This window comes from Botrytis byssoidea (assembly GCF_014898295.1).
Source record: "Botrytis byssoidea strain MUCL 94 chromosome Unknown BBYS_003, whole genome shotgun sequence".
NCBI classification, from domain to species: Eukaryota; Fungi; Ascomycota; class Leotiomycetes; order Helotiales; family Sclerotiniaceae; genus Botrytis; species Botrytis byssoidea.
This window is the reverse complement of record NW_024065844.1, coordinates 400,842-426,191: the sequence shown is the minus strand read 5'-3', so window position 1 is coordinate 426,191 and position 25,350 is coordinate 400,842. Positions and strand designations below refer to the sequence as shown.

General features: G+C 43.6%; 8 protein-coding genes across 8 annotated transcripts; 6 read left to right on the top strand and 2 right to left on the bottom strand.

The window, feature by feature from the left end:
- Positions 1-45: 45 nt before the first annotated feature.
- On the top strand, positions 46-4,542 carry EAE97_001581 (chitin synthase I). Its single transcript, XM_038872092.1, has 4 exons — positions 46-792; positions 1,164-1,372; positions 1,442-3,303; positions 3,351-4,542. Exons 1-4 carry the CDS (start codon positions 774-776, stop codon positions 4,048-4,050), a joined length of 2,790 nt encoding a protein of 929 aa, XP_038736650.1. The 5' UTR covers positions 46-773; the 3' UTR covers positions 4,051-4,542.
- A 570-nt stretch (positions 4,543-5,112) lies between these two features.
- On the top strand, positions 5,113-6,081 carry EAE97_001580 (uncharacterized protein; the record flags this gene model as incomplete). The annotated part of the gene is made up of 1 exon (XM_038872091.1): positions 5,113-6,081. One exon carries the CDS (start codon positions 5,113-5,115, stop codon positions 6,079-6,081), a length of 969 nt encoding a protein of 322 aa, XP_038736649.1.
- A 1,954-nt stretch (positions 6,082-8,035) lies between these two features.
- On the top strand, positions 8,036-9,343 carry EAE97_001579 (uncharacterized protein; the record flags this gene model as incomplete). The annotated part of the gene is made up of 1 exon (XM_038872090.1): positions 8,036-9,343. The coding sequence occupies one exon, from the start codon at positions 8,036-8,038 to the stop codon at positions 9,341-9,343; it is 1,308 nt and encodes a 435-aa protein (XP_038736648.1).
- A 547-nt stretch (positions 9,344-9,890) lies between these two features.
- On the bottom strand, positions 9,891-11,748 carry EAE97_001578 (uncharacterized protein). The gene is made up of 3 exons (XM_038872089.1): positions 11,223-11,748; positions 10,970-11,172; positions 9,891-10,509 (listed from the first exon to the last, which is right to left on the bottom strand). The coding sequence occupies exons 1-3, from the start codon at positions 11,573-11,575 to the stop codon at positions 10,016-10,018; spliced, it is 1,050 nt and encodes a 349-aa protein (XP_038736647.1). The 5' UTR covers positions 11,576-11,748; the 3' UTR covers positions 9,891-10,015.
- A 1,030-nt stretch (positions 11,749-12,778) lies between these two features.
- Positions 12,779-18,263, top strand: EAE97_001577 (uncharacterized protein; the record flags this gene model as incomplete). Its single annotated transcript, XM_038872088.1, has 2 exons — positions 12,779-18,201; positions 18,257-18,263. 2 exons carry the CDS (start codon positions 12,779-12,781, stop codon positions 18,261-18,263), a joined length of 5,430 nt encoding a protein of 1,809 aa, XP_038736646.1.
- A 294-nt stretch (positions 18,264-18,557) lies between these two features.
- On the bottom strand, positions 18,558-19,409 carry EAE97_001576 (uncharacterized protein; the record flags this gene model as incomplete). The annotated part of the gene is made up of 1 exon (XM_038872087.1): positions 18,558-19,409. One exon carries the CDS (start codon positions 19,407-19,409, stop codon positions 18,558-18,560), a length of 852 nt encoding a protein of 283 aa, XP_038736645.1.
- Positions 19,410-19,974: 565 nt separating this feature from the next.
- EAE97_001575 (uncharacterized protein) lies at positions 19,975-21,990 on the top strand (the record flags this gene model as incomplete). The annotated part of the gene is made up of 3 exons (XM_038872086.1): positions 19,975-20,165; positions 20,302-21,056; positions 21,107-21,990. The coding sequence occupies 3 exons, from the start codon at positions 19,975-19,977 to the stop codon at positions 21,988-21,990; spliced, it is 1,830 nt and encodes a 609-aa protein (XP_038736644.1).
- Positions 21,991-24,257: 2,267 nt separating this feature from the next.
- On the top strand, positions 24,258-25,275 carry EAE97_001574 (uncharacterized protein; the record flags this gene model as incomplete). The annotated part of the gene is made up of 2 exons (XM_038872085.1): positions 24,258-24,843; positions 25,013-25,275. 2 exons carry the CDS (start codon positions 24,258-24,260, stop codon positions 25,273-25,275), a joined length of 849 nt encoding a protein of 282 aa, XP_038736643.1.
- Positions 25,276-25,350: the final 75 nt, after the last annotated feature.

The following is a 25,350-nucleotide window of genomic DNA, read 5'->3' as shown; positions in this document are numbered from 1 at the left end:
AATCAAATAATAATGTATGTAATTAATTGAATTATCATAAAATTCAATACCTTGCTTGATTGTAGATCTTTATCTCTCCAGATCCAAGGCAATTAATTATCCAATCTTCTCTCTTCCCTCAACTCACGAGCCAACTTAACCCAGCGTCATTTCATCGAGGGGAGGGAAATCTGCTCCGTGCTATCCAAAACACCCATCCTCACCCACTATCGATATCTGATGATATGAAACCTGAGAACTGTGCATGTATCACTACTACAGTCCTACTCGAGTCCTAGGTAGATACAAGATAATCACCACCATGTACGAAAGGTACAAGGGATCTTCAAGGATTACTTTGCCTTGGCAACCACTTTCTGATCATCCACTCTGTTTACAATCCCTACCAAATTTCTAACATCCTTTTTAATGCGCGGCCCTCCTCAAGGTGAAACCACCTCTCACAAGCAGAAATTCCATCTTACTCGGAACAACCTAAGCCCAAAAAATCTTGTCGTCTCTTCGAAACTCTGTCTTCTGTGCTTTCGCGTCTTCGTATCTTGACTCTCGGGGCATAAGGAAGGAAATAATAGGGGGGAGAAAAAGTTAATTCTAACCCTACGCATCAACATAGTCCATCTGCAACCTTGCACATCTCACCTAGAGGATTGACGGCAAGACATTCCCAACTGAGCTTGAGCCCATCGCAAGGAACCTCATTTTGCTCCCACGCAATCCCCTTCACCCCACAGATCTCATCACAAATAGGACGGTTAATTTGATACATCAATACCATGTCCTATAATCGATTAGGTATGTCCTCCTATCTAATTTCGCACATCTATTCTCCACCTTCTAAGCACACATTATCCGAGTTTCGCGTGGTGATAGCAGTGAATGAATCTCAAATTTGGAATCAAATCGTATTGTTGTCTTGAAGACCATTCACGTCGGCCAGTGTATCCAGTTTTGCGGCGCATAGCAACCAACACGAAAAGGCACAATCAAGTTGAACTTTGCTGCGCAAGAAGGATTCCTTGATGGAACCCTAAATCACTTCAAACATTCAATTTACCTCCTCCTGCTACGGCAAAAACATCATTTCTTCTTGTGGAGAGGACTATCTACAGAATATACACTTGTGTTTGTTTACAATAAGTCTTTCTAATATTCAACTCACACAGATCCGGCGGGCCAAGGCCAAGACGATTATTACAATATGAATAACAGACATCAGTCGCCGCACCCTCAAGGGTACCAACTAGAAGATGCGCCATATGGAAGGCCACATACTACTTCACCCGGTCCTGGAATGCACAATCTCGAGATACCTATGGGTCCTGGAGCACATAGAGTTGGAACGCCAAGTGATCAACTGCAAGCTCAACCATCTGTAAGTACATATTTGGGCGTGCCTTGTGTCTGCAGAGAGATATGATTATAGCTAACATGTATCATACAGTATTCAGTCGAACATTTAGATCAAAGCCAATACCATCAGCGTATGCCCCTCAATCCCAGTCAAAGCTACGACTCGGAATATTCTCTAGATCCTAACGCGCATCACGATGCTTACTACCAACCTCCATACCAACCTTCTCCTCATGAAGAACACCCTTTACATAATTACCCCCCAGCGCAAGACCCTTACTACAATGACGATGATGACCATCAACCAATTCTACAATCGCATGAACCTTATGGGCCAGATCCGCACTCAGCTAGTGGCACCGATTACAAAGGTGGTTATGACGGGGCGGGACAATCTCCATCTGCGACACCTGTACCAGCGTTGAGAAGATACAAGACAGTTAAGGAAGTCCAACTGTTTAATGGAAATCTCATACTTGATTGTCCGATTCCTCCTAAGCTTTTAAATCAAGTCAATCATGCACCACCACCGGAGAGAGATGAGTTTACACATATGAGATACTCAGCCGCAACATGCGACCCCAGTGAGTTTTTCGAAGAGCGCTTCACATTGCGACAAAAACTCTTTGCAAAGCCTCGGCATACAGAACTCTTCATCGTTGTTACAATGTATAATGAAGATGATGTGTTATTTGCTAGAACAATGCACGGCGTATTCAAAAACATTGAATTTATGTGCACTCGCAAAGATAGTAAAACATGGGGAAAGGATGCCTGGAAGAAGATTGTAGTGTGTGTGGTCAGTGATGGACGTGCTAAGATCAATCCAAGAACAAGAGCTGTTTTGGCTGGTTTGGGAGTTTATCAAGATGGAATCGCGAAGCAACAAGTTAATGGCAAGGACGTGACAGCACATATCTACGAATATACGACTCAAGTCGGAATTGCTTTGAAGAAGGATATTGTTACACTCACACCAAAACAGCAACCCGTTCAATTGCTTTTCTGCTTGAAGGAAAAGAATCAGAAAAAGATTAACTCTCACAGATGGTTCTTCCAAGCCTTTGGTAGAGTACTCGATCCTAACATTTGTGTACTCATCGATGCTGGTACAAAGCCAGGAAAAGACTCAATTTATCATCTATGGAAAGCTTTCGATTTGGAACCACATTGTGCAGGAGCTTGTGGTGAGATCAAAGCTATGTTGGGTCCAGGAGGAAAGAATTTGCTAAATCCATTGGTTGCTACCCAGAATTTCGAGTACAAAATGAGTAATATTCTGGACAAGCCTCTTGAATCGGCATTTGGATTCATTTCGGTGTTGCCAGGTGCCTTTTCTGCATATCGATATGTTGCGTTGCAAAACGATAAAACCGGAAATGGACCACTGGAGAAGTACTTTGCAGGAGAGAAGATGCACGGAGCAAACGCTGGCATTTTCACTGCAAACATGTACCTTGCCGAAGATCGTATTTTGTGTTTCGAATTGGTATCCAAGAGAAATTGTCACTGGATCTTACAATACGTCAAGTCTGCTACTGGAGAAACCGATGTACCGGATACAATGGCCGAACTTATTTTGCAACGTCGAAGATGGCTTAACGGAAGTTTCTTCGCTGCTATCTATGCTCTTGCTCATTTCTATCAACTTTTCCGAAGTGATCACAGCTTTTTACGAAAGATCATGTTCTTGATTGAATTCACATACCAAACCATTAACATGATCTTCGCTTGGTTCGCTCTTGGTAATTTCTTTCTGGTCTTTCACATCTTGACTACATCTCTCGGAAGTGCTGACTTGCTGGGTAATGTTGGTGTAATTCTTGGTGTTGTTTTCGAATGGCTTTACTTGTTTACGCTTTTGACCTGTTTCATTCTGGCGCTGGGAAATCGACCTCAAGGAACGAACAAAGTTTATATGTCGATGGTTTATTTCTGGATTATCATCATGATGTGAGTATTTTCCGCTTTGTCTAAATTTCTCCTACTAACTGGAATAGATACCTAATGTTTGCTTCAATTTTCATCACGGTCAAATCAATTCAAACTCAACTTGCAAAGGACCAATTTAATTGGACGGATATTATCAAGAATCAAATCTTCTATACTTTGATCATTTCTCTCGCCTCAACTTATCTCCTCTGGTTCATTTCTTCCTTTTTATTCTTCGACCCATGGCACATGTTCACATCTTTCCTTCAATATCTTCTTCTCACCCCAACATATATCAACATTCTCAACGTTTACGCTTTCTGTAACACTCACGATATTACATGGGGTACCAAAGGAGATGACAAAGCCGAGAAACTTCCATCTGCTGTGCTCAAAGCTGGTGGTAAAGTCGATGTCAACATTCCCACTGACGATGGCGATCTCAACGCTCAATACGAATCCGAAATGCGCAAGATTCAAATCAAAGCACCGCCTGAGAAACGTGAATTCTCGGCAGAAGAGAAGCAAGAAGATTATTACAAATGGTTCAGATCTTCAGTAGTGTTGTTCTGGTTGGTTTGTAATTTTGCACTCACGAGTGCGGTGCTTAGTACAGCGGGCTTGGAGAATATCGATACGAGTACTGATGATACGACGAAGAGTACGATTTATATGGCTGTGGTTTTATGGAGTGTGGCAGGATTGAGTTGTTTTAAGTTTATTGGTGCTATGTGGTTTTTGATTGTCAGGATGTTTAGAGGTGTTTAGTTTCCTGGCGGAAAGAGAGATGAGGGAGGAATGGGGAGAATGTGGTTCTGAGATCGGAGGGTTTAAGATATGAATGCATTGGATATGCAATGAATGGACAGGAAAGGATAAAGATACCCCAGTTAGCGGAGGTGGATAGGGGAGATGGTACATACAAATGTATGTACTCGCGTGATTTTACCAATTTTTCTTTCTTCTTCTTTTATGATTCATTAGGAGCGAGAGGATTTGGGAATTATTATGATTGCATGACTTTATTACTTGGTCTCTTGTGAAGGGAAAAGGGGTGATATTTGATGTGTATAGGATGGAAGGAGTTTGGGGGTGGAGATGAGATGGCGGTCAGGGTTATAGATGGGGAAAGGGTAGTCTAGAATACTAGGAGAAAGATGAAAGAGAGATGATAAGGGAAGTATGAACATGAAATATGAAATATGAATAATAAATCTTCTTTGAAATGGTGTTTTCTGTGTGAGTGATTAATCTGTGGTGTGTAGTGTGGCATGTGGGACATGGCATATAGTAAGCCGGAAGAAAAACTGAGGTCAGGTAGATGTCAGGTAGATGCAGATAGGGGAAGATAGGTAATAGGAACGAGATCCTACAAGATTAATTCTTGAATAGTTGAGTAGATTGCGGGGGGAGTTAGGTAAGTAGTTAGGTAGGATGTTTAGTTAAAGTTTTCGAAGATTTTGAAGTGCATGCATGATATGGGAGTGGGGTTTGAGTCTAACTACAGTACTAGATAGATTAACCGAATCGAATCGAAGGGAAGTGTCCTTAATTTTCGGAATGCTAAATGAATCGATCCCCTAATACACACTTATATAAACGAGAATAATTTGTGAATTATGATATGATTGATATATTAGTCTTTCCGATCTTTGGTATCTGATAGGTTTCTATTTTACCTTTTGAGAGATTTATATACTTCTTAATCGATTGCTCTTTTTATCTCCTCAAATTGCTACCTACCTACCCTATTTACTTCATAAAACCTATATGTGTAATAATTCATCAACCTTCGTCACACTTTAAATCCTCTCCAGGCTCAATGTTACAATGCACTCAACCCCAAATCCTACCTCCAAACCAACTCATCTCATCCTGCTCACCTGCCACGCCATCTATGTTTCCGGACCTCCAGAGCTCGAATCCTCATGGCTGCTGGCTCCCTTCCAAAAAGAGGGTCACGAATGGATGACTTTTATCAAGCATATCTTGCGTGCGGCAGGATTGTGGAAGGAGGATGAGAGTAGTTTGTTGGTTATTAGTGGGGGGTGTACGAGGGGAGAGGTGGAGAGGAGTGAGGCGATGGGGTATTTTGAAGTGGGGGTGGAGAGGGGGGTGTGGGGAAGGGGGGATTTAGTTACTGAAGTGAGGAGGGGGAGGGGAGAGGGAAGGATTTTCCTGGAGGAGGAGGCGCTGGATAGTTATGAGAATTTGGTGAGGGGCTTGCTGGCTTTTTGGAGAGGGACGGGGGAGTGGCCGCGGAGAATTTCGATTGTGAGTCATGGGTTTAAGAGGGAGAGGTTTGAGGAGTTGCATTGTGGGGTTTTGGGGTTGGGTATGGGGATGGGGATTTGTTTAAAGGGGGAGAGGGGGGTGGAAGATGACGGGGATGAGGACGCGGATGGAATGGGCGGGAAAGGGAAGGGGAAAGGAGTGGAAGTTATTTTTGAAGGAATCAATCCTGAGTTTATGGATGAAGAGAGTAGGGAGTTTGATCGCGAGAAATGCGAGGATACGGTGAAGGGGGAGAGGGAAAGGGGGTATGGAGAGTGGAAACGAGATTTGTGGGGGACGGGGAGCGTGTTGAGGATGAAGAGGGGTGGGAGGGATAAGTGGGGTATTAAAGGGGAGGAGAGAAAATTGTTTGAGAGCGAGGAGGAGAGAGTGAAAAGTGGACTGAGCACGAGGTGGTTGGAGGAGGGAGAGGGAGTAAGGAGAGAAGAGGTGATTAAGGATGGAGAGGGAGTAAGGAGAGAAGAGGTGATTAAGGAGGGGGGGGTTCTGCCTTGGAATTGTTAGGGTGGATGAGGTGATATGGTGAGAATGGGTTTGTGAGGTCTGTCTTGGATGAAAGATCGGTATATTTTCTTCATTTCTACTATTCCAAAGCTCAAGATTCAAAACTTTAAAGTTCCTTTATGGTAGTGTTATACTGCGATGTTTTTTCTTCGTTTGATAAGGAGTATCTTTTGACTTAACGAGAAGGTTGATAGTAACTCTATTCGCGTGAAAAGGCTTCATAGAATACTGATCTTGCTTTTACTCTACGTTTTTGTGTTTTTCTTGTTGCGAGTGGGAATGTGTGTACACATATATGGATGAGTATATCAATCAATCATCGCCGCTTGCGAATATTAAAAATGGGTGGAAGGGTGAAAGGGGGAAAGGGGCTACGCAAAAGGAGTTTGGAATGCAGATATACAGATATACAATCCAAGTCTTTCCATCTTCAGACTACCTACCTACCTACCTTTACATCTCACTCGAAATCGTATATTTGAAAGATATGTACATGTACATGTATAAATACTCAACGAAATCTTGTTTTGGAAAGTCGGGGAGGATGGTTTTTAGTTTGAGCTTTGAGGATGTGGTTTGGTTACTGGAGGTACATACAACAGATTTTGAGGATTTCTCGAGTTTGGAGTGATGGCTGGGAATTGAGATGGAGAGTTCCTTTCGGTTCAGTTCATTTCATTTAATCTTTATCTCTATCTTGAGTTTATTGATATTGATGAATTTTTGTTCTAGAAGAGTCTCGTTGAGATATTACTAGATAGTTGGCTAATCTCTTTCACTGGCTGTATAAAGATTAGTTAGGAAGGAAAGCGAGAGGATTACCTAGTAGAGCTTGCAGTTAGTGTTAGATGCATTCTGCTTGTTATGGTAGGAACTCTTCTACGTCAAAGAATATGAAGAAATCTATATCAAAAGAAGATTGCCTTTCTCTGTTCAAACTTTATGCTCGCTTTGCGTGGAGTTGCTTGTTATATTCCCGAGGACTGTTCAAATAAGGGATGATATATCTGCCTGGGAGTATCTCCCAAAAATGTGTACTTGCAGCTTCAATGGGTTTGACACAGTCGTTCTTTCCTTATTTGCACTTTTAGGTGCGAAGAACATGACACAAGAATAGAACCTCGAAATTTGGTGACGGAGATATAGAGCCTTGACTACTTATCTCCTCTCTCTTTTCCTCTTTTTTTCACTGATAAACAATGTGTGTATACGGTACCAAGATCATCAATTCTAGTTAGGTGATACAACTTTACATCATCTTCTCTCATATTTTGGTCTTTGACATTGATTCGCGCTTGTCTACTCTCTCATGCTCACTCTCACTCACTCACTCCCATTTGGAGAATGCTCAACAATAACGCTCAGCCAATATTAACTCACTCTTCACCCATTGAAGCTCGCTTCACTTGGGATTCTTCAACCTTTGGATTCAACTACCTTCTTCACTTAGGTAAATCGAACTCTTTAAGGATTACCTTAGCCCTTCTGAGATATTTACCGGAGTTCTCTTAGCTAAATCAGACGATAGTATCTGGTTATGTGATTGTTGTTCTGGATGAGTATGATACTTTTTACTTCATACTTTCAGATCAATATCTGTCCTCTCTTTCTCTCCCTCTAACCTCACCTTGTTCAGTCTATATGTCAGCTGATCATCTCAGATATCAAGACATTATCAATATAACCACAACTGCCACCAAAAATTCACTTTCACTTTTGACTTTAAATTAGTATACGGCCGCTTTAGGAATCAGCTGTACCAATATTCTTCTCAAGCTCTCTATTTAAACCTCAACCTTTTGCCTTGGGTTATAAAATTCTCAACCCACCAACTACTTCGCAATCATCTTCAATACAAAATCTGTATCGCCAATCTTTTGTATCTTATTCACTTGAGAAAGAACTTAACAACACCTTGACACACATCTCATCACATTATATCACATTCACAGAAATGTCCGCCATAAAAAATGAAAGCGCATCGCTTTCTCGTTCAAATTCCATTCCACCATACACATCTGACTCGGAACCCGAATCGGTTTCACTTTCTTTACCGCGAGAAGATGGAAGCCGTCATGATGAGCGCGAGTTTATGAGTGGATATAATCGTTCTTCGTATCGAGTTGGAGGTGGATATAGAGGTTCCTATAGCCATGGTCGGGCTGAACGACCGGGTGGAGATGATGATGGGAACGAGAATGAAGACGAGGATGAGGATGATGAGAATATGAATGGATATGGTGACGGGTATGGGGATAGAGAAGATGATGGAGAAGATAACGGCGAGGAGAGAGATAACGAGGAAGACGAAAATGAGAACGAAGATTCCGACGAAGAAATCAAAAATGAAGATTCATCAGAACCAGAACTCGAACTCTCAATCGAAATCGACGATATGCAAATGAACGTTCCCCATACCCAACAAATCCTACTTTCAGACATGGAAGTTTCAGAAGACGAACTCAAATCCAACAGAAACTCCACAACCGCATCTGAAGATTGGCGTAACATGAACTTTAACCAAGAAGATGAAATTTCTACTCCCATTCTTCCTACGAAAAAGGAGATGACTGCAGTTGAAGAGAAACTTCAAAAGCAAATATATGAAGCTCTTCAGAAGGAGAAAATCCGTCAAGATATGGCTGCTGCCAATCACAAACCTACTCCTGATCCTAGTCCCACTATTCGATTTTTCGCCGTTGGAGCAGATATGTGCGAGGAACTCATGGAAACTATATGTTCAGATGTGAAGTTACTTGGAATAGGAAGATTGGATGGATGGATGTTTTGTGTCGATGAGAAGGTTGAGGGAGTATGTTGTTATCGAAATATCGTACCGGATTCGGACTTGAAGAACGAGGAAGCAGAAGCAGAGTATAATACTGTTGATAAAGTCGTCTATGGATTAATATGGGAGGTTCATGAGAATACTCTTTATACACTGCTGGAGCTGGATAAGAAGGAATCGGAACCACAATTTGGCATGGCGCGTGCGGATGTGATGAGATTGAAATGCGAAGGGTTTGGACGAGCGTTTGGGATGGGGTGGGGATTGAAGAGGAGATTGAAGGAGGTAGAAATGGAGAGGGATGTGGTGGTTTTTACGGGGGTACCTGGGGGAATGGGATTGGGCGAGGGATACAATGAGAGGGTGAATAGAGGGATCATAGAGGGGTGTATGAGAGGAATTCCGGATGAGTGGGTAGAGAGTGATGTGAGGGTTTGGGTGCAATATCCTCATGTTCCAATACCGATGAAATAGGGGGCGAGATATAAAAAGTTTGTTGCGAGGAAATTTGAAGGGAGCGAGAAGAAGTTTTAGCAAGACACACGAGGGAAACTTTCTCCGGAGTGGGGTCTTAAAAAGTTAGGTATGCTTCATGCAATAATTTCGCAAGCTGATAGGAGGATAATCTTAGGTATATGCCATGCCATTTTATGATTGAAGAATTGGAAGAAGGGCAGATATAGACTTTAAGCTTTATGAAGAACAAACTAGTTCTATCCGTTTCTGAGTGGTTATGGGAGGTGCGTCTTCTTTGATATGCATAAGGAAGGCCTTGGGTTGAGTTTAGAGTGCGTCTAAACAGGCTAAAGATAAATGATAATGAATCACTTATACTTGTATAACCATTCTCTTGCATGTTGGGGAAAGCAATTGTGACTTCACTACTTGTTAGTATGTAGTGACGTGCGAGATAAAGCAGGAAAAACTTTGAGAGAGAGAGAGAGAGAGAGAGAGAGAGAGAGAGAGACAGAGAGAGAGAGAAGTGCTAGCACAACTGGTATACATTTCAAAGAAAAAGATAGACAGATAGTTTAAGATTCAATCTACTTAGGAGGCATCTCTCTCTATCTATCTACCCCGCGGTATAGCTTAACAATCCCCCTTTCATTCTTCCTCCTCTCCTCTGCTCCCACTTATTCACAAAACTTAAATCCTGGCCTGACTGCCCGTACCCTCTCCCATCTTCCCAGCCAGCGTCTCATTCACAAACTTCACCGTATCACCCAGCATATCCTTACTAAACGCATGACCCACTCCAGGATAGACTCTATCGTCCAAAAACAAGGCACCTTCATTCCACCAGCCTGTTTGCGCATCGGTGGCATTTTTCAAAAATTGTAGAAAGGGCGCAGAACAATGATAGGGGACCAATTTATCGTCGGCGCCGGAGCAGACGAGGATTCGTTTGTGGGCGATTTTTTGGGTGAGGATGGGTGTGTAGAGAGATTGGGCTTGAGGGGATGGTGGGGAGGTCGAGGGGATGGGAGATGTTCCGAAGAGAATGGATGCCGGGTCCCATTTTTGGAGACTGGAAATCAGGGCGGGCGGGAAGTCTTTGCTTCCCTGGAAGGAGATGCCGGGGGGAGAGGTGGATGTGTAGGTGGAGAGTTTGGAGAGACGCGCTCGGTCGGTCATTATTCCTGGGGTGGGTGTTAGTAGGGGTTTAGTGGTAGGCTGGTTTGTTTGTTGTGTGTATATTATTTTCTTTTCAGATGTGTGGAGGATTGTTTTTGTAGGAGCGAATCTGCTTTTTCCTTCTTCGCTTGACTCCATTATCGACAATGTTTACTGCTTGCTGAGGGGTTTTGGTAATATTATAGGGTTACTGGGTGACTATTTCCAGATCGGTCTTGAGATTTCAACCCACACATTTACGGTGGGAGGATAATTCTTGATCGTTTTTTGATGAGTTTGGAAAATTTTCTTCCCAAATGCGTGGCTCACTCGAGGATCTCCCCTTTTGCGTACCAAAAATGGAAACAGCTTATTTCCAGATACTCTGGTTAATCAATTCTACGGTAAAGTGTAGCGTGAAGACGCACATGTTTATACACATGTCATAAGTCTTTTTGATTCTAATATTTATGAAAGCAGACTTACGCAGGTAATCAGGGCATCCAATAATCACCACACCAGCAGTGACTCTTGGATCAGCAAACAAAACTTGCCATGCTGAATGACCTCCGAGAGAGATACCCAAGACGAGATGTTGGTCGATGGAAGGGGAATCTCTGGTATTGAAGATGTAGGAAGGTAAATGATCTATCAAGAGACTTGTATCCATTGCCGTTCCATGAAATATACTACACTGAATGAGCCATTTTCAATCTACGCATACTACAAGGTGTCGAACCTGAACATATCTTGAGCATGAGTCTCATTACCATCTCTCCACGACTCATTTGCTAAAGCATTGACTTCTCTGCTTCCATGATTTCTTTGATCAAAAGCAACCGCGATCAAAGCAACCGTTCGATTGGAACCTGATTGTTGATTCCATCCTCGAATACAAGTCGAAGCTACATTTTCCATGATTTTCTTGGTTTGGAGTCGTGGGTGGAGAAGCCAGAGACATGATATGGATGTACATGATGGGGATATTTCCTCGAGACCATAAATGGTTGTTAGGATACCAGCGATGTGAAACGTTTTTTCCGATATAGATATAGCTGGAGGAGCATTTTCAAGGGGGTTAGGGGTAGCCATGATGTTTGAAGCGAGTTCTGATATATATTCGAGTACTAGGTAGGTAGGTCTTGAAAGCTAGATGGGGAAGCGAACACCCGTTTGAACAAAGCTATTAAGCTCGGATGAGAAGGTTATCAAGGTTCATAAGGTGGTGTAGGATAAAAGAAAGAGTGGGGTTGTGAATGCAATGCAAGATCTTTTTAATCTTTCAGATCTTTACTCCACTTACCTACCTACTCATGGCAAGGGAAGGGAAGGGGTCTGTCTATCTGGTTGAATTAGTCAAGATAATAAGTAGTTTATAGATGTCTCCTTCCTCTCCCTGTGTCTTCCCCAGACAATGTTCACAGTCGATCAAGTATTTACCTAAGTAGTATTTGAGGATGAAGATGTTTGACCTATTAAATGAAGAGGTTTTATAAATGTATAGATACATATATCTATTACCTACCTGTATGTATATATATACTATATACTATATCACCCAATACCTACCTAGCTATATCTTTTTCTAGAAGACGAAGAAGGCGCGGCAAATGGCAAATGGCAAATGGCAAATAGCAAATGGTAAAACGATTTAAAGGGGATCTACGGTGTACGGTGACCCCTAGTCAAACGTCATTTCCTATGTATCTAACAGTGATCCCTGGGAGATTGGCTCCCTATTTTCTTTGAAATACCACCCAGGAATTCTAATAATACAAAATCCCTGATCGACCCTTTATTTATTCTTCGAGTATACCATACCTACCACCTACCACCTACCACCTACCACCTACCTCCTACCTTTTGTAAGATACATCCTTCGTACTCGAGTAGGTACATGAGAAACATTTTCAATTGTCAAATCTCTTGCTCACTCTTTCACTCGATATAGGTACCTATTACTCTGTCCATTCCCTACCTATCTACTCGAGTATCTAGGTTGGCAATTGAGCTGTCTAACAATTCAATCAATTGGAAACGATCAACAGACCCATACCTTGGTTCCCCCTCAACATCAACCAAACTCGAACACCCTTGGAACTTTCAACATTGTATTCACGCCCTTGAAAGGGAATTCGACTCGATTAAACTCGACAACTTACAACATAATTGCTCACAATGAACTTTGCGATATACATCTGATAGCACGATACTGTCCTGACCGGACCTTAGCTTGTAGGAAATCGAGATTACTTCTAGAAAGAATCCCCCTACCACCAGAACCTAGAGTTTACAATGGCACAAAGCACAACAGGCTCAATCTCACCATCGGCACGAACTCCACGCTCACAATCGCCCATAAACACTCATGGAAATGGATCTTCAATTGTACGACCATCGGGTCTACGGACTGTGAGTTCTGAGAAGCCTGGAAATTCACTCAATCTGGCTATACCTACACCGACCTCAAATGCAGCGAGCAATATCTCTGAAGAGGCAGTCGATTATATGAATGGTGGCGTTCCACATCATACTCCCATAGCTTCTGCGTCAGATGCTATCTCTCCTGGAACATCTGCCAATAATGCAGGCGCCAGCTTTTCCCCAGTCCCTCCTCCATCTTCATTTCCTCATGAGAGCCATTCCGCAACCAATGGTATATCAACTCCACCTGGCAGACGTAGCGTGTCATTCGCTAGAGATATGACGACTGTTGAACCTCCGAATTCCGCACGACAAGATTCATGGGGTATAGAAGACAATGACACGCCTGCGAGGGATAGGAGGGGTGCATCTATAATGTCGAAATTGAAAGCGTTAGCTACCCCAAGTGGGATGCAAGGGCATGGCAGAAGTCAAAGCACACCTACGAATTATTTTGATGAAGGACTTGGCACAACTCCCATTGCTACGAATATCCCACAAACATTACACGAGGAAAGTAGCGATGCAGATGCGGAAGAAACTGCAGATGAAGGCACATCCAATCAACCAGCGCGCATAAGAAAGAAACGCCGAACGAGAAGACCACAGGAAGAAGACAGTGCGCCCAATGCACCCAGGTTTCGTGCTGGACCATCAGATTCCCCAGGTGGAAGTCGGTCATTTTTCTTGGGTAGGCGGGCAACCGATGGGTCTTTGGAACAAAGAGGTCATTTGTCTGAAGGCGAAGGGCGTGATCGTATTAACGGGAAAAGTGCATGGCGACGAGGGAGTTCATGGATGCCAGGCCGAGGATCAATTGCTGATACATCACCACAAGCACAAGATTTTGCAAATGTTGATGGTGCAAGATCAAAGAGACCAAGTCAGTTTAGAAGGGTGACAGGACTTGGGGGGCAAAGTGAGGGCGAAGCGCAAACACCTAGAAGACCGGGGTATTTTGGCGCAGAAAGAGCTAGTACTTTTGGCACTCAAAAATGGCGGATGATAAAGCATAGCATGAAATTCTTTGCTGGCAAAGCCAAGAAGGAAGACAAGGTTGACTATCTTAAGTCTACTGAACTCATGGCGGAATTACGGGCTGGCGCCCCTGCAGTCCTCATGTTTGCTAGTATGATGCAACGCGATGAGCATGGAAATAAGAGAATTCCAGTCCTTCTTGAGCAACTGAAAATTGAGATCACGGACAGCAGACCTACCGAAGAGGACGCAGATGACTCGGAGAGACATCTAGTTTTTCGAATTGAGCTCGAATATGGAAGCGGTCCAAATCGAATGAAATGGATAATTCATCGTTCCCTCAAGGACTTCGCCAATCTACATTTACGGTATAAGCTCCAAGGAAACAGTGATAAGTACTTGGGGAACGAAGCCCACGCGCGACCAAAGCAACCAAGATTTCCAAAATCCGCATTCCCTTACTTCAGAGGTGTTCGAGGGCTAGGAGAAAGTGATGAAGATGAGGCCGATAATGTTCGTGCGGAGGAAACAGCCGGCGAGGCGACTCATGGCGACATAACTCATGGCGAGGCCACGCAAAGCGAGGCAGAACCAAAACGTAAAATCAAGAGGCGTCCATCCATGAGTGCTGCACGAAAAAGTACTCGTGCCATCTTGGATGCTAGCGGTAATGCAGTCAGTGCTGAAAAGCAGAAGAGGATATTCAATGAGCGTCAGCGAAGAAGATTGGAACAATATCTTCAAGAAATGATTCGATGGCTCATCTTCAGAGCGGATAGTAACCGCTTGTGCAGATTTCTGGAATTATCTTCGATGGGAGTACGGTTGGCTGCTGAAGGTAGCTATCATGGAAAGGAAGGTTATCTTGCTATTCAATCCGCAAAAGGGCTAGATGTTAGGAGAATACTTACGCCTAATAACTTTTTCGACCGTCATTCTCCAAAATGGTTTTTGGTTAGACACAGTTATCTTGTGTGTGTTGAGTCGCCAGAAAACATGCACATCTATGATGTGTATTTGGTGGATGGAAAGTTTGAAATACAGAAGAAGAGGAGAAAGATATCTGAAATGGGCAAAGGAAAAGCGAAAGCGAAAGAAGAAGTCTCACAAGCGGGTAGATCTGCTAAGCACCCTCAACACCACAGCCTCAAGCTTCAGAATTCAGAGCGCAAGATCAAGTTACTGGCTAAGAATGAACGTCAGCTCAGACAGTTCGAGGAGTCGTTAAAATTCATGGCTGCTAACACACCATGGGCGAAGGAACATAGATTTGGTAGTTTCGCTCCAGTGAGAACTGGGGTCACTGCGCAATGGCTTGTAGATGGTCGTGATTACATGTGGAATGTTTCTCGAGCAATCAATGAAGCAAAGGATGTGATTTATATTCACGATTGGTGGCTCAGTCCTCAACTTTACATGCGAAGACCTGCTGCTATCAGTCAGAAGTGGAGACTTGATCGTTTGCTACAGAGGAAAGCTAGGGAAGGAGTCAAAGTTTTCATCATTGTTTACAGAAATGTTGAGGCTGCTATTCCTATCGATTCTGAATTTACAAAGTTCTCTATGTTGGATTTGCACCCAAATATTTTCGTACAAAGATCTCCCAATCAGTTCAAGAAAAATCAATTCTTCTTTGCGCATCACGAAAAGATTTGTATCGTCGATCACATAGTTGCCTTTGTTGGAGGCATCGATCTTTGTTTTGGTCGTTGGGATACTCCTCAGCACACTGTGGTGGATGATAAACCTACAGGTTTTGAGCATTCCGATTCGCCTAAAGATGCTGATCACTGCCAGCTCTGGCCAGGAAAAGATTATTCCAATCCACGTGTTCAAGATTTCTACAAACTCAACGAGCCTTACGCAGAAATGTATGATCGTTCTAAAACTCCTCGTATGCCTTGGCACGATGTTGCGATGCAAGTCGCCGGTCAACCTGCTAGGGATTTGACCAGACACTTCGTGCAAAGATGGAACTATGTACTTAGAGGTCGTACACCGACAAGACCAACACCCTTCCTTCTTCCACCCCCTGATTACAATCAGGCCGAATTGGAAGATCTTGGTCTTACTGGAACTTGTGAAGTTCAGATCTTACGTTCAGCTTGTGATTGGTCCCTAGGTCTTACAGATACCGAGCATAGTATTATGACTGCTTATTGCAAGATGATTGAAGAATCGGATCATTTCGTCTACATGGAGAATCAATTCTTTATCACAAGTTGTGAGACGATGAATGTAAAGATTGTCAACAAGATCGGTGATGCAATTGTAGAGCGTGCTATACGCGCTTATCGAAACAATGAGAGCTGGAAGTGTATGATTCTCATACCACTTATGCCTGGATTCCAGAATACAGTGGATGAACCCGAAGGAACAAGTGTGCGCTTGATCATGCAATGTCAATTCCGAAGTATCTGTCGTGGTGATGGGTCTATATTTGGACGATTAAAGAGTCAGGGTATTGATCCCGAGGAATTCGTACAATTCTATAGTCTCAGAACATGGGGTCGAATTGGTCCAAAGAAGATGGTCGTCACAGAGCAATTGTACATTCACGCCAAGGTCATCATTGTGGATGATAGAATTGCCTTGATTGGTTCTGCTAATATCAACGAGAGATCTATGTTGGGAAATAGAGACTCGGAAACTGCTGCCGTTGTTCGAGATACTGATATGATATGGTCGACAATGGATGGTAAACCATATCTTGTTGGAAAATTTGCCCATGAATTACGCATGCGTCTTATGCGAGAACATCTGGGATTGGATGTGGATGAGATTATGGAAGATGAAAAGACTCATGAACTGGACCGCGAAGAAGAAGAATTCAAAGCACAGATGGATGGAATATATGACGATGAGGAAGATGATGGTAGCGACGGTAGTCCATCGCCGGCCAAGGGGGTTTCTAATGACTTCTCTACCCGTGTTGCTTTGAATGAGAATATACGCAGCTTTAATCACGATGTTGATTGGGAACAAGAAGCCAATCCCAACATACAACCTGAAAAGTTCAAGCCATTGACCACGGATAAAAGAGTCACAAATAACGCGGCTCATGCAGCAGACGTGGACGGTGATGGAACTGATAAACTGAAATCTCTATCACAAATAGGGCAGACGAGGGGTAGAGATTCTGTTCTAGTTGAAGGCGGTCGCGAAGTGCTAATCACTGATGTTGCTCCAGAAGGCAAGGGTACTTTGAATCAACCTAAGAGACCTCATGCGCGATCTGTGCCACCTCCAAGAAAGAACAGCTCGGACAGTGGAGAAGGCTACAATGGATTGCCGCCTCCTCCTCAATTGGTAAGGAGAACAACAGAGCAGCTTGGTCTTTCACAACTTTCTCAATTACCGGCATTACCAGTTATGGATGATACCGATATTGGTGGTCCACCTATAACTATAGATGCTTCCGGAAATACTGTACCCAAACCTTTCAATCCCTTGACGGCTGACATCAAGATGGCGCAAGTCCATAAGGATTGTATGCGTGATCCATTGAACTTTTCTTTCGCGGAAGAAATTTGGCAACAGATCGCTGAGAACAATACTAAGATCTATCGCAGAGTCTTCAGGTGTAATCCAGATAGTGAAGTGACGAATTGGCATGAGTATAGAGAATTCGTTGCTTATGCAGAAAGATTTGTACAAGCACAAGGAGGTGGAAAGACTAATGAGCGAGAGGGACAAGAAGCGACCAGTCGACATGGACCTCCAGGCTCAAGCTCAGTCGGAAATCCTCTTTCGGAGAAGATAAAACCGAATAGCCAAGGTGGCACTCATCCTCTTGGAACAGTATCTGAATGGGTTGCTAGCGCCAATGCAGAACATGATGCTCGAACAGCCATCAATACATCTGATGAGAGTCGTTTGGGTCAATATAACGGGGTGGACGAGAAAATTGCTTCTCGTAATGAAGCAGCATCTCCCATTGGACCAACTGGCAACGAAGCATTCCCTGCTCTCGACGCTACGGCTTTGGGTGTGCCTCCTACTAATGGTACAACTTCTCAAGCTAGTACCCGCAAGACCACCTTCTCCACGACACCAACACCCAATGGAGATAGAAGAGAAAATAGCAGTTCTATGAATCAAACTGGATCAGTCAGGAAGAGACGTCGTGGTACTACGAGAGGTAGCCGCAAGGGATTTTCGGGAAGCGATGACCTGCTCGCTAGTGAAGATGTTGAGGATCTATTGGCGATGATTCAAGGCCATCTTGTCGTATTTCCTTACGACTGGCTTATCAAGGAAGAACTTAACTCTAACTGGCTTTACCAAGTCGACCAAGTTGCTCCTCTACAAATTTAGTAAGTTGATATTTCTCCTTGAATCACAGTTGACATTCGCTAACCTGTGAAATAGTAACTAGTATTTAATGGCAACGCTAGATAGCGCCTTGTATATTTCATTTCATTTGTGTACAGCTTATAATATAACAAAGAGGAGCATTCTCATGGGACGACGTTTCCGTACAGATTTCTAGCATAGGAAGAAAGAAATGGAGATTGGAGTTCATTTTATTTCAGTGGTCTATTTTGTCGAAAAAGCTTGTATGGTACTACACCTAGATTAATCGTATAAATAAATCTCTCTATCAAATATAAACCCTGTCACTCTGTACAACAATGTGTACCCAATATTTGTACATTTATCAAACATCGCATCATACCCTCTCGCTAACCCAAATTGCCCCTCTACACCCCGCCCTAATAACGCCAGTCAACAGTTCGTGAGGCACAGCTTTCTTCGCATCGTGTTCAACGGCATGGTCTAAGTGTTCTAATTCCTCATCCCGAATCCTCCTAATAGTCTCCAATAATTCCGTCAACTCCTCTCCCAATTCCTCGCCCCTCGCCTCCATCTGTGCCTTCATCTCCAATAAAACCTGTACCTGCTCATTATAATGCGTCCCAATCTCCGTCTCCACAGCCTCTGTACATGCCATTGCTGCTTCTCGTCCCATCAGCCCGGTTCCCCATCCTAGAGCCGATGCAGCTAGTGACCAGACGGGTGTTAATGCGGTTGGACGTATGCGATGTTTAGCAAGTAGATGATTGAAGGTGGCAAAGTGTCCAGCTTCTTGATCATACATGTGCGCCATTAGGGGACGCAGATGAGGGTGTGCATTTGTGATTGGAGGGGTTTGCGCGGTGTAGATCAGGGTTGCGGCAAGCTCGCCGGCTTGATTGACACGCAGGGCGCTGGTAAGAAAATCTTTTTGGGATGGGGTCAAGGGCTTATTTGAGGGGGAGGCATTGAGAATGGCCTCTGAGCCGGATCGAGGAGCGGGGTGTGATGGGTTCGTAGTGTGATGTTCATGCGCATTTTTGGAATTGGGTGAGGAGATAGTGCCAGAAGTGGCCGAAGAGGAGGATGGAGGGGTTGTAGAGAGCTGGCGAATACTGCGGGATGATCTGGGCAAATTGATGAAACTTGGTACTAGGAAATCGTAGAGAGGTGATTGAGTTGTGAGAAGTGATCGAGCAGAACGATTTGAAAGTCTATATGTATTCATTTTGGTGTTTGGAGTTTGCGCAAATCGTCTATCAGTCTAATACAGCAATGGTAATGATAAAATATATAAAATGATCTCAGAAATATTTCCATCCCTCATTTCCATGACGCCTAGAACACCGGAGCTTCGGTGATTCACTAGTGCGATGATATGCCTTATCATTACGTTATCGCAATGATGACTAAGCGATTCGCGCTAGATACACGCTAATGTCCTACCAAGGAGAGCCGGCTGAATTGTTCTACTGTAATGTTCTCATGTTCCCAAAAGATATAAATTCCCCAATTCACTTTATTTCAAACATACGCCTCAGTTATTCAAACATTATTTCGGAAGAAACTATAGATTTTCTTTTTCTGTCAGTCTCTCACATACATCTACTACTTACGATTCAACGACTTATAACCTTTTACTTGACGATATTTGGATAAACTATAAATTACGCACTTTCGGTCGTATCTCATCACAACCACCCTTTTACTTCTACAACATACGATCCCAGGGTCTTTGATCTACAATCGCAATCTCGACATATACCGAAACTCGCTACATTTGAGATTTCACAATGGCGGATATTGATGATGAACTCCTCGCTCTTGCTGGAGATGATTCTTCAGGAGATGAGCAGGTCGCTTCAAATGACGGAAGGCACAGTTCTTCATCACCCGATCGCAATGGGAATATAAAGAGTTCAGCTAAGAAGGGAGGAAAGAAGGGAGATAGAAGAAATGATGATTCTGAAGAAGAAGGTGAAGCGTAAGTGTTCTTTTACCGTGGTTATCCATCTGATATTACATTACTTCCCGTCGCAAATTCACAAAAATTGATATCGCGAGATATCCTTACAGCGGTCATATATAGCCATGTATTATACTAATGTGATTAACAACAGTTCTTCTGGTGACGAATCCGTTCGTTCAGAACGATCAGCCCCAATGGATGAATCTGATTCCGATTCTGATGGCCCAGGTTTCCGCGACGATGCTGATCGTTATCCTCTCGAAGGTCGATTCATGAACGCTTCTGATAAAGCAACTATCATGTCTATGCCTGAAATCGAACGTGAACAGGTCTTGGCTGATCGTGCACAAGAAATCGAGAGGGATCGACAAAACAGAGTACTTCGTCAACTTTTGAATGGTCGTGATGCCGCGGACAAGAAAGCAGAGAAAAAGCGCAAGGCAGGTACTGCAGATTTGGACGACAATCAGCGCAAGACATCTCGCCAACGTACCAAACTGGGTGGTGGAAAAGTTGGAGAAGCTAGTACTGGAATCGACAGTCTTAAGCGCGCAAGAGCTGAGAAGAATGATCGTCAACGTCGCCGTGAAGAAGACAAGGAGCGCCGTGGAGGTGATAGTCGCAGAGATAATCGCGATGATTATTCAGATGATGGATCTGATGAAGATAGCGAGGTTGAGTGGACAGCGTCAAAGTCAAAGAAGAGATCTGCATCTCCAGATTACCGTGATGCAGAGCCAGCAGTTCTATACGATCTTGAACGAGTTCGAGTTGGCAGAAGTAGATTTGCCATGGTCTGCTTTTATCCTGGCTTTGATGATGCTATTACTGGATGCTTCGTTCGGGTAAATATTGGTGTTGATAAGGAGACAAATCAGAATCTTTACCGCATGGGGCTCGTCAAAGGTTAATGCATTGGAATTATTCTTGTATTAGCCCAAGCTAACTTAATTTAGGCTTCAAAGAAGATAGACCATATGCTTTGATGTCTGCTAATGGGAAGCAATTCTCAACAACACAATATGTGATCGCTGCACACGGCAAATCTGAAAGATCATGGCCATTCATTGCTTGCTCAGATTCTCGATTTACAGAGGCAGAATGGCAAAGATATAAGCAAAATTGTATCGCAGATGGCATACCTGTTCCAACAAAGCCAAAGTTGATGCAAAAGTGTGCAGAAATCAATGCACTCGTTAATCGACCTTGGACCGAAGAGGAGTTGCAAACAAAGTTGAAGAAGTCAAGCGTTTTGACCGAAAAATGGAACACAGCAGAACGCGCGCGTCTTAACAACGCTATTAAGGAGCAGAAGAGCCTTGGAAATACCGAACTGGAAGAGAAATATCGTTCGGAGCTCGAGGCACTTGAAAGTGCTAAATTAGCTTATGGCACTACACTTAAGCCCACGCCAAAGAAGAAAACCGTCCACTCCCAACAAGATCGACTTGCTGAACTCAACCGAACCAACCGTCGTAAGAATATCGAGGAAGTACGCCAAGCACAAATTAATGAACGTCGTGCAGCACGATTAGCTGAAGCAGCAATTGCTCGCGGAGAAATTGTTGATGAAGATCACTCACGTCGTGTCAAGACTAGAGCTACTTTCAAACATGATCATACTGGTGGAAAGGACAGTGCAACAGCGACTCCAGTCAGTGGAACTTCGACCAACAATACTCCCAAATTAGTGGCTAAGAAGGATGCATTGCCGGTACCAGATTTCAGTAGGCTGCAGACGACTACAAAGGGAGGAGTTCCAGGGTTCAGGAGACCCCTTATGGATGATGATATTATTGCTAGTATTGATATTGGGATTAGTGATGATTTGGAGTTGTAGGGGAATCGTTGCTCGGTACATGGGATGGAGCAGGGTGAGAGTTGATGAGCCATGCACACGCACTCTTATCAAAGAGTTGCTACTAGTAGGAATATAATTGTATTTACATATTGGGGAAAGATCAGGATCTCGAAAAGGAAATATGTTATGGTATGAATGGGTGCAGGCGGGTTACTACGGTATGGATATGCAGAAATTAACGCTTGAAGGTTATTATCTGTGGGATTTTTTTTTTCAACAGCGAGCGTGAGCTGCCTCCTCGGTTAGTTATTTCCGATTTTAGCGGGATATAGTTGGTGATGAATGAATTTCGGTTTGAGGCGAGGAGACGAAATAAAGATGAAGAGATACAGAGGATGGAGAAATGCTTGGATGGGTGGAAATTGGTAGCGCAGTGGATGAAGGGGGCGTAGACCCGAAGATTAGAAAATGACTAGAGACATTCAACAGATTAGTGCTTCTGGACCCAGCCAGCATAAGGCGTAGGCCTAGCGAGTTAATGAATTCAAGGGGTATTGAAATGATAAATGCTTTTCTGGACTCAGTTTAATATGTAAATGTAGATGTGAGAATGATCAATTGATGTGCATGACAATAGACGTGGTTCGGTGGGTTCACATTTTATTTACTACTCCTGTCTCTGGAATGAAATAAGAAATGAGAGATAGATGTTTAGAACTGCGAAGTTCTATGCTTACCTAGAAATCCGGATCTCATCCCTTCTTCTTTCCTCCCCTTCCTCCCTCGCTTTCTGACCAACCAAAATCATGGTTACAAAGGAACAAAGGAAAAGTTCACCGGGAGTTGAGGTTCATCGATTTCATGTCATATCAAGTGTGTTGTATTGTACCATGTCAAGCGTGGTATTGTGTTGTGTGCAATGAACTTTATGTATACGCACCTTCCTAATCCGTCCCGGCGAGAAGGTCTTGAGTGTTGAGAAGTTGGGGGGCTTGGTGGTCAAGATGATGAATGATGAATGATGAATGATATCTAGGTAAAACGGTAAGAACAGTTATGGAAATGTAAATGAGAAGGTTATCGAGGTGTTGTTTGAGCCTTGAAGTTTGTGGAATTAGCTGGGGATGGGGATGGGGATGGGGAGAGATGAGTATTGAAGGAATTGGGATAAGGTTAGATGTGAGAATTGGAAAGCGGGAGTCGGGGTAAAGAATTGTATAGTATAGTGTGTGATACACGATGTATGATGTATGGTGGATGTATGATGTACTCGGTGACTGACTCAACCGGTAAGATTCTCAGACCGATAGACAGACATCAGCCCAGTTCGTTCGGTTGGCTACAGAATATTAGGTAGATATGTATGTATGTATGTATGTATGTATGTATGTATGTAGATATGTAAGCAAGTAAACATGTAAGTCAACATGTACACACAGCTCCGGAACCCGAACCCGCTTTCCGAGCCGTTATAATATAGTTTAGTTACAACTTACAAGCAGTGTCCACCCAGTCCACCTACATGAATCAAACCTGGTATATCAATCAATGGAATAGAGTTTAACTTTGATAGGTTTGAACTTTGATGTGAACCGGGAGTAGGCAGATGAGTGATATGGTGATGGTGAGTGGTGAGTAAATGCTTCACCGATAGTTGGAATGGGTGTACACACACACGGATACGCATATGGCTAGGATAGATACATGGGCTGGATATTTTTGGATTGGATCGGGTGTTCCTGCATGCGAATGCGTGGGACGGCGTGGGACCCCGGTGAGTGGATAGGGTAGATGTGTGCTGTGGGCTTTGGGTGGATGGGCATGAGATCATGCATGCAGACTGGTGTGGTAGGTCATCGTATTTCCAGATAGACGGATGGATGGATGGATGGGAAGGAAACTTAGAAGATTCGGTTAAGTACGAAGGAGATATGGAGATGGGTTAGGTAGGTAGGTAGGTAGATGTTTGTTTTGGGGATGGGATGTGATGTGGTTGTGGTTTTGATAGACAGACGGATAGACAGATTGGATGGGACTGGTTTTATATATTCTTATTCTTGCACTTTTTGTTTGTTTGTTTTGGATATATTTGTTTTACTTTACTTTGCTCTGCTCTGCTTTGCTTTTACTCTATCTACTTTATTCGCACAGTGCTAATACGGAGTGGTAAATGTTATATGTGTTATATATCTTCATCTGCTATCTATCTGGTTATTGATCAATTATCACACTTCGCATTTCCTTTCATACACACTCTATCCTCCGCATCTTCACAACGCATTTTACAATCACCTATCTAATATACAATGGCCATCACACACCCTCATCTCACAAATATAGCCAATTCCAACTCAACCCCTTATTCAAAACCCAACTATAATGATAAGGCCAACCACCCAATCACGCTTCTCCCCGTCACGAAAGCCGATCTCCCGCGTATAGCCCTCCTCGAACATCTCGCATTTGAAGAAGATGAATTCAGCGACTTGGCATTTGGGAAAGAGAGGGGAAGTCCCGAGGCCCTGAAGATGCGCGAGAGACAGTTTGAGAAGTTTCTCGATAAGGCGGAGAGGGGAGGAGAGGAAGAGGGGGGATGGTATTGTAAGGCTGTTTTGGGCTTGGAGAGTGGGGGGATGGAGGAGATTGTGGGGATTGCGGGGTGGAGTTTGGGGGGTGGGGAGGAGATGGGGAAGGGGGAGGAAAGGGGGAATGGAGAGGAGAAGGGGGCGATGGGTTCCCCGACGGAATTGAAAGAGGGGAAGATGAGGATCAAGACGCAAGAGGAGTTGGAGGAGATTTGGGGAAAGGGGAGTAATGTTCAATTGTGTGAGAATGTTTTTGTGAGGGGGGATGAGTATATGCTTGGGGCTTGTAGGGGAGAAAAGTGGCTGAGTATGTTTTATTCTTTTCTCTTTTCGTTTATATCATCTTCTTCCTTTCCTATCTATTGATCATCAACCCCCTCAGGTCACTAAACCCTCAACTTCTCTTCCCTGCTCTTCCCCTCCTTTCTCCTTCTCCTTCAATCCTCACTCCCAAGACCCTACTAACCCCTCCCCAGAACTCAATATCCTCGTCATCCACCCCTCCTACCAACGCCGCGGAATCGGCACGCTTCTTCTCGAACAAGGACTCAAATTTGCGGATGAGAAATCTCTGCAAGTAGTACTGGGTGCTAGTCCCTGGGGCATCGGTCTCTATCGCAAATATGGCTTTGTGGATGTGCATTGTATGGATATCCAATTGGATAGGTATGAAGGGGGTGAAGGGATGGGGAGCACGAGACATGTTATTATGAGACGGCCGCCGAGAGGGGGCGAATAGAGAATGGAGGGGACGGGAGTAAAAAGGAAGTCCAGGGCCTTTTTGATTTTATATTTAATAGTTTTGGGTTTTTTA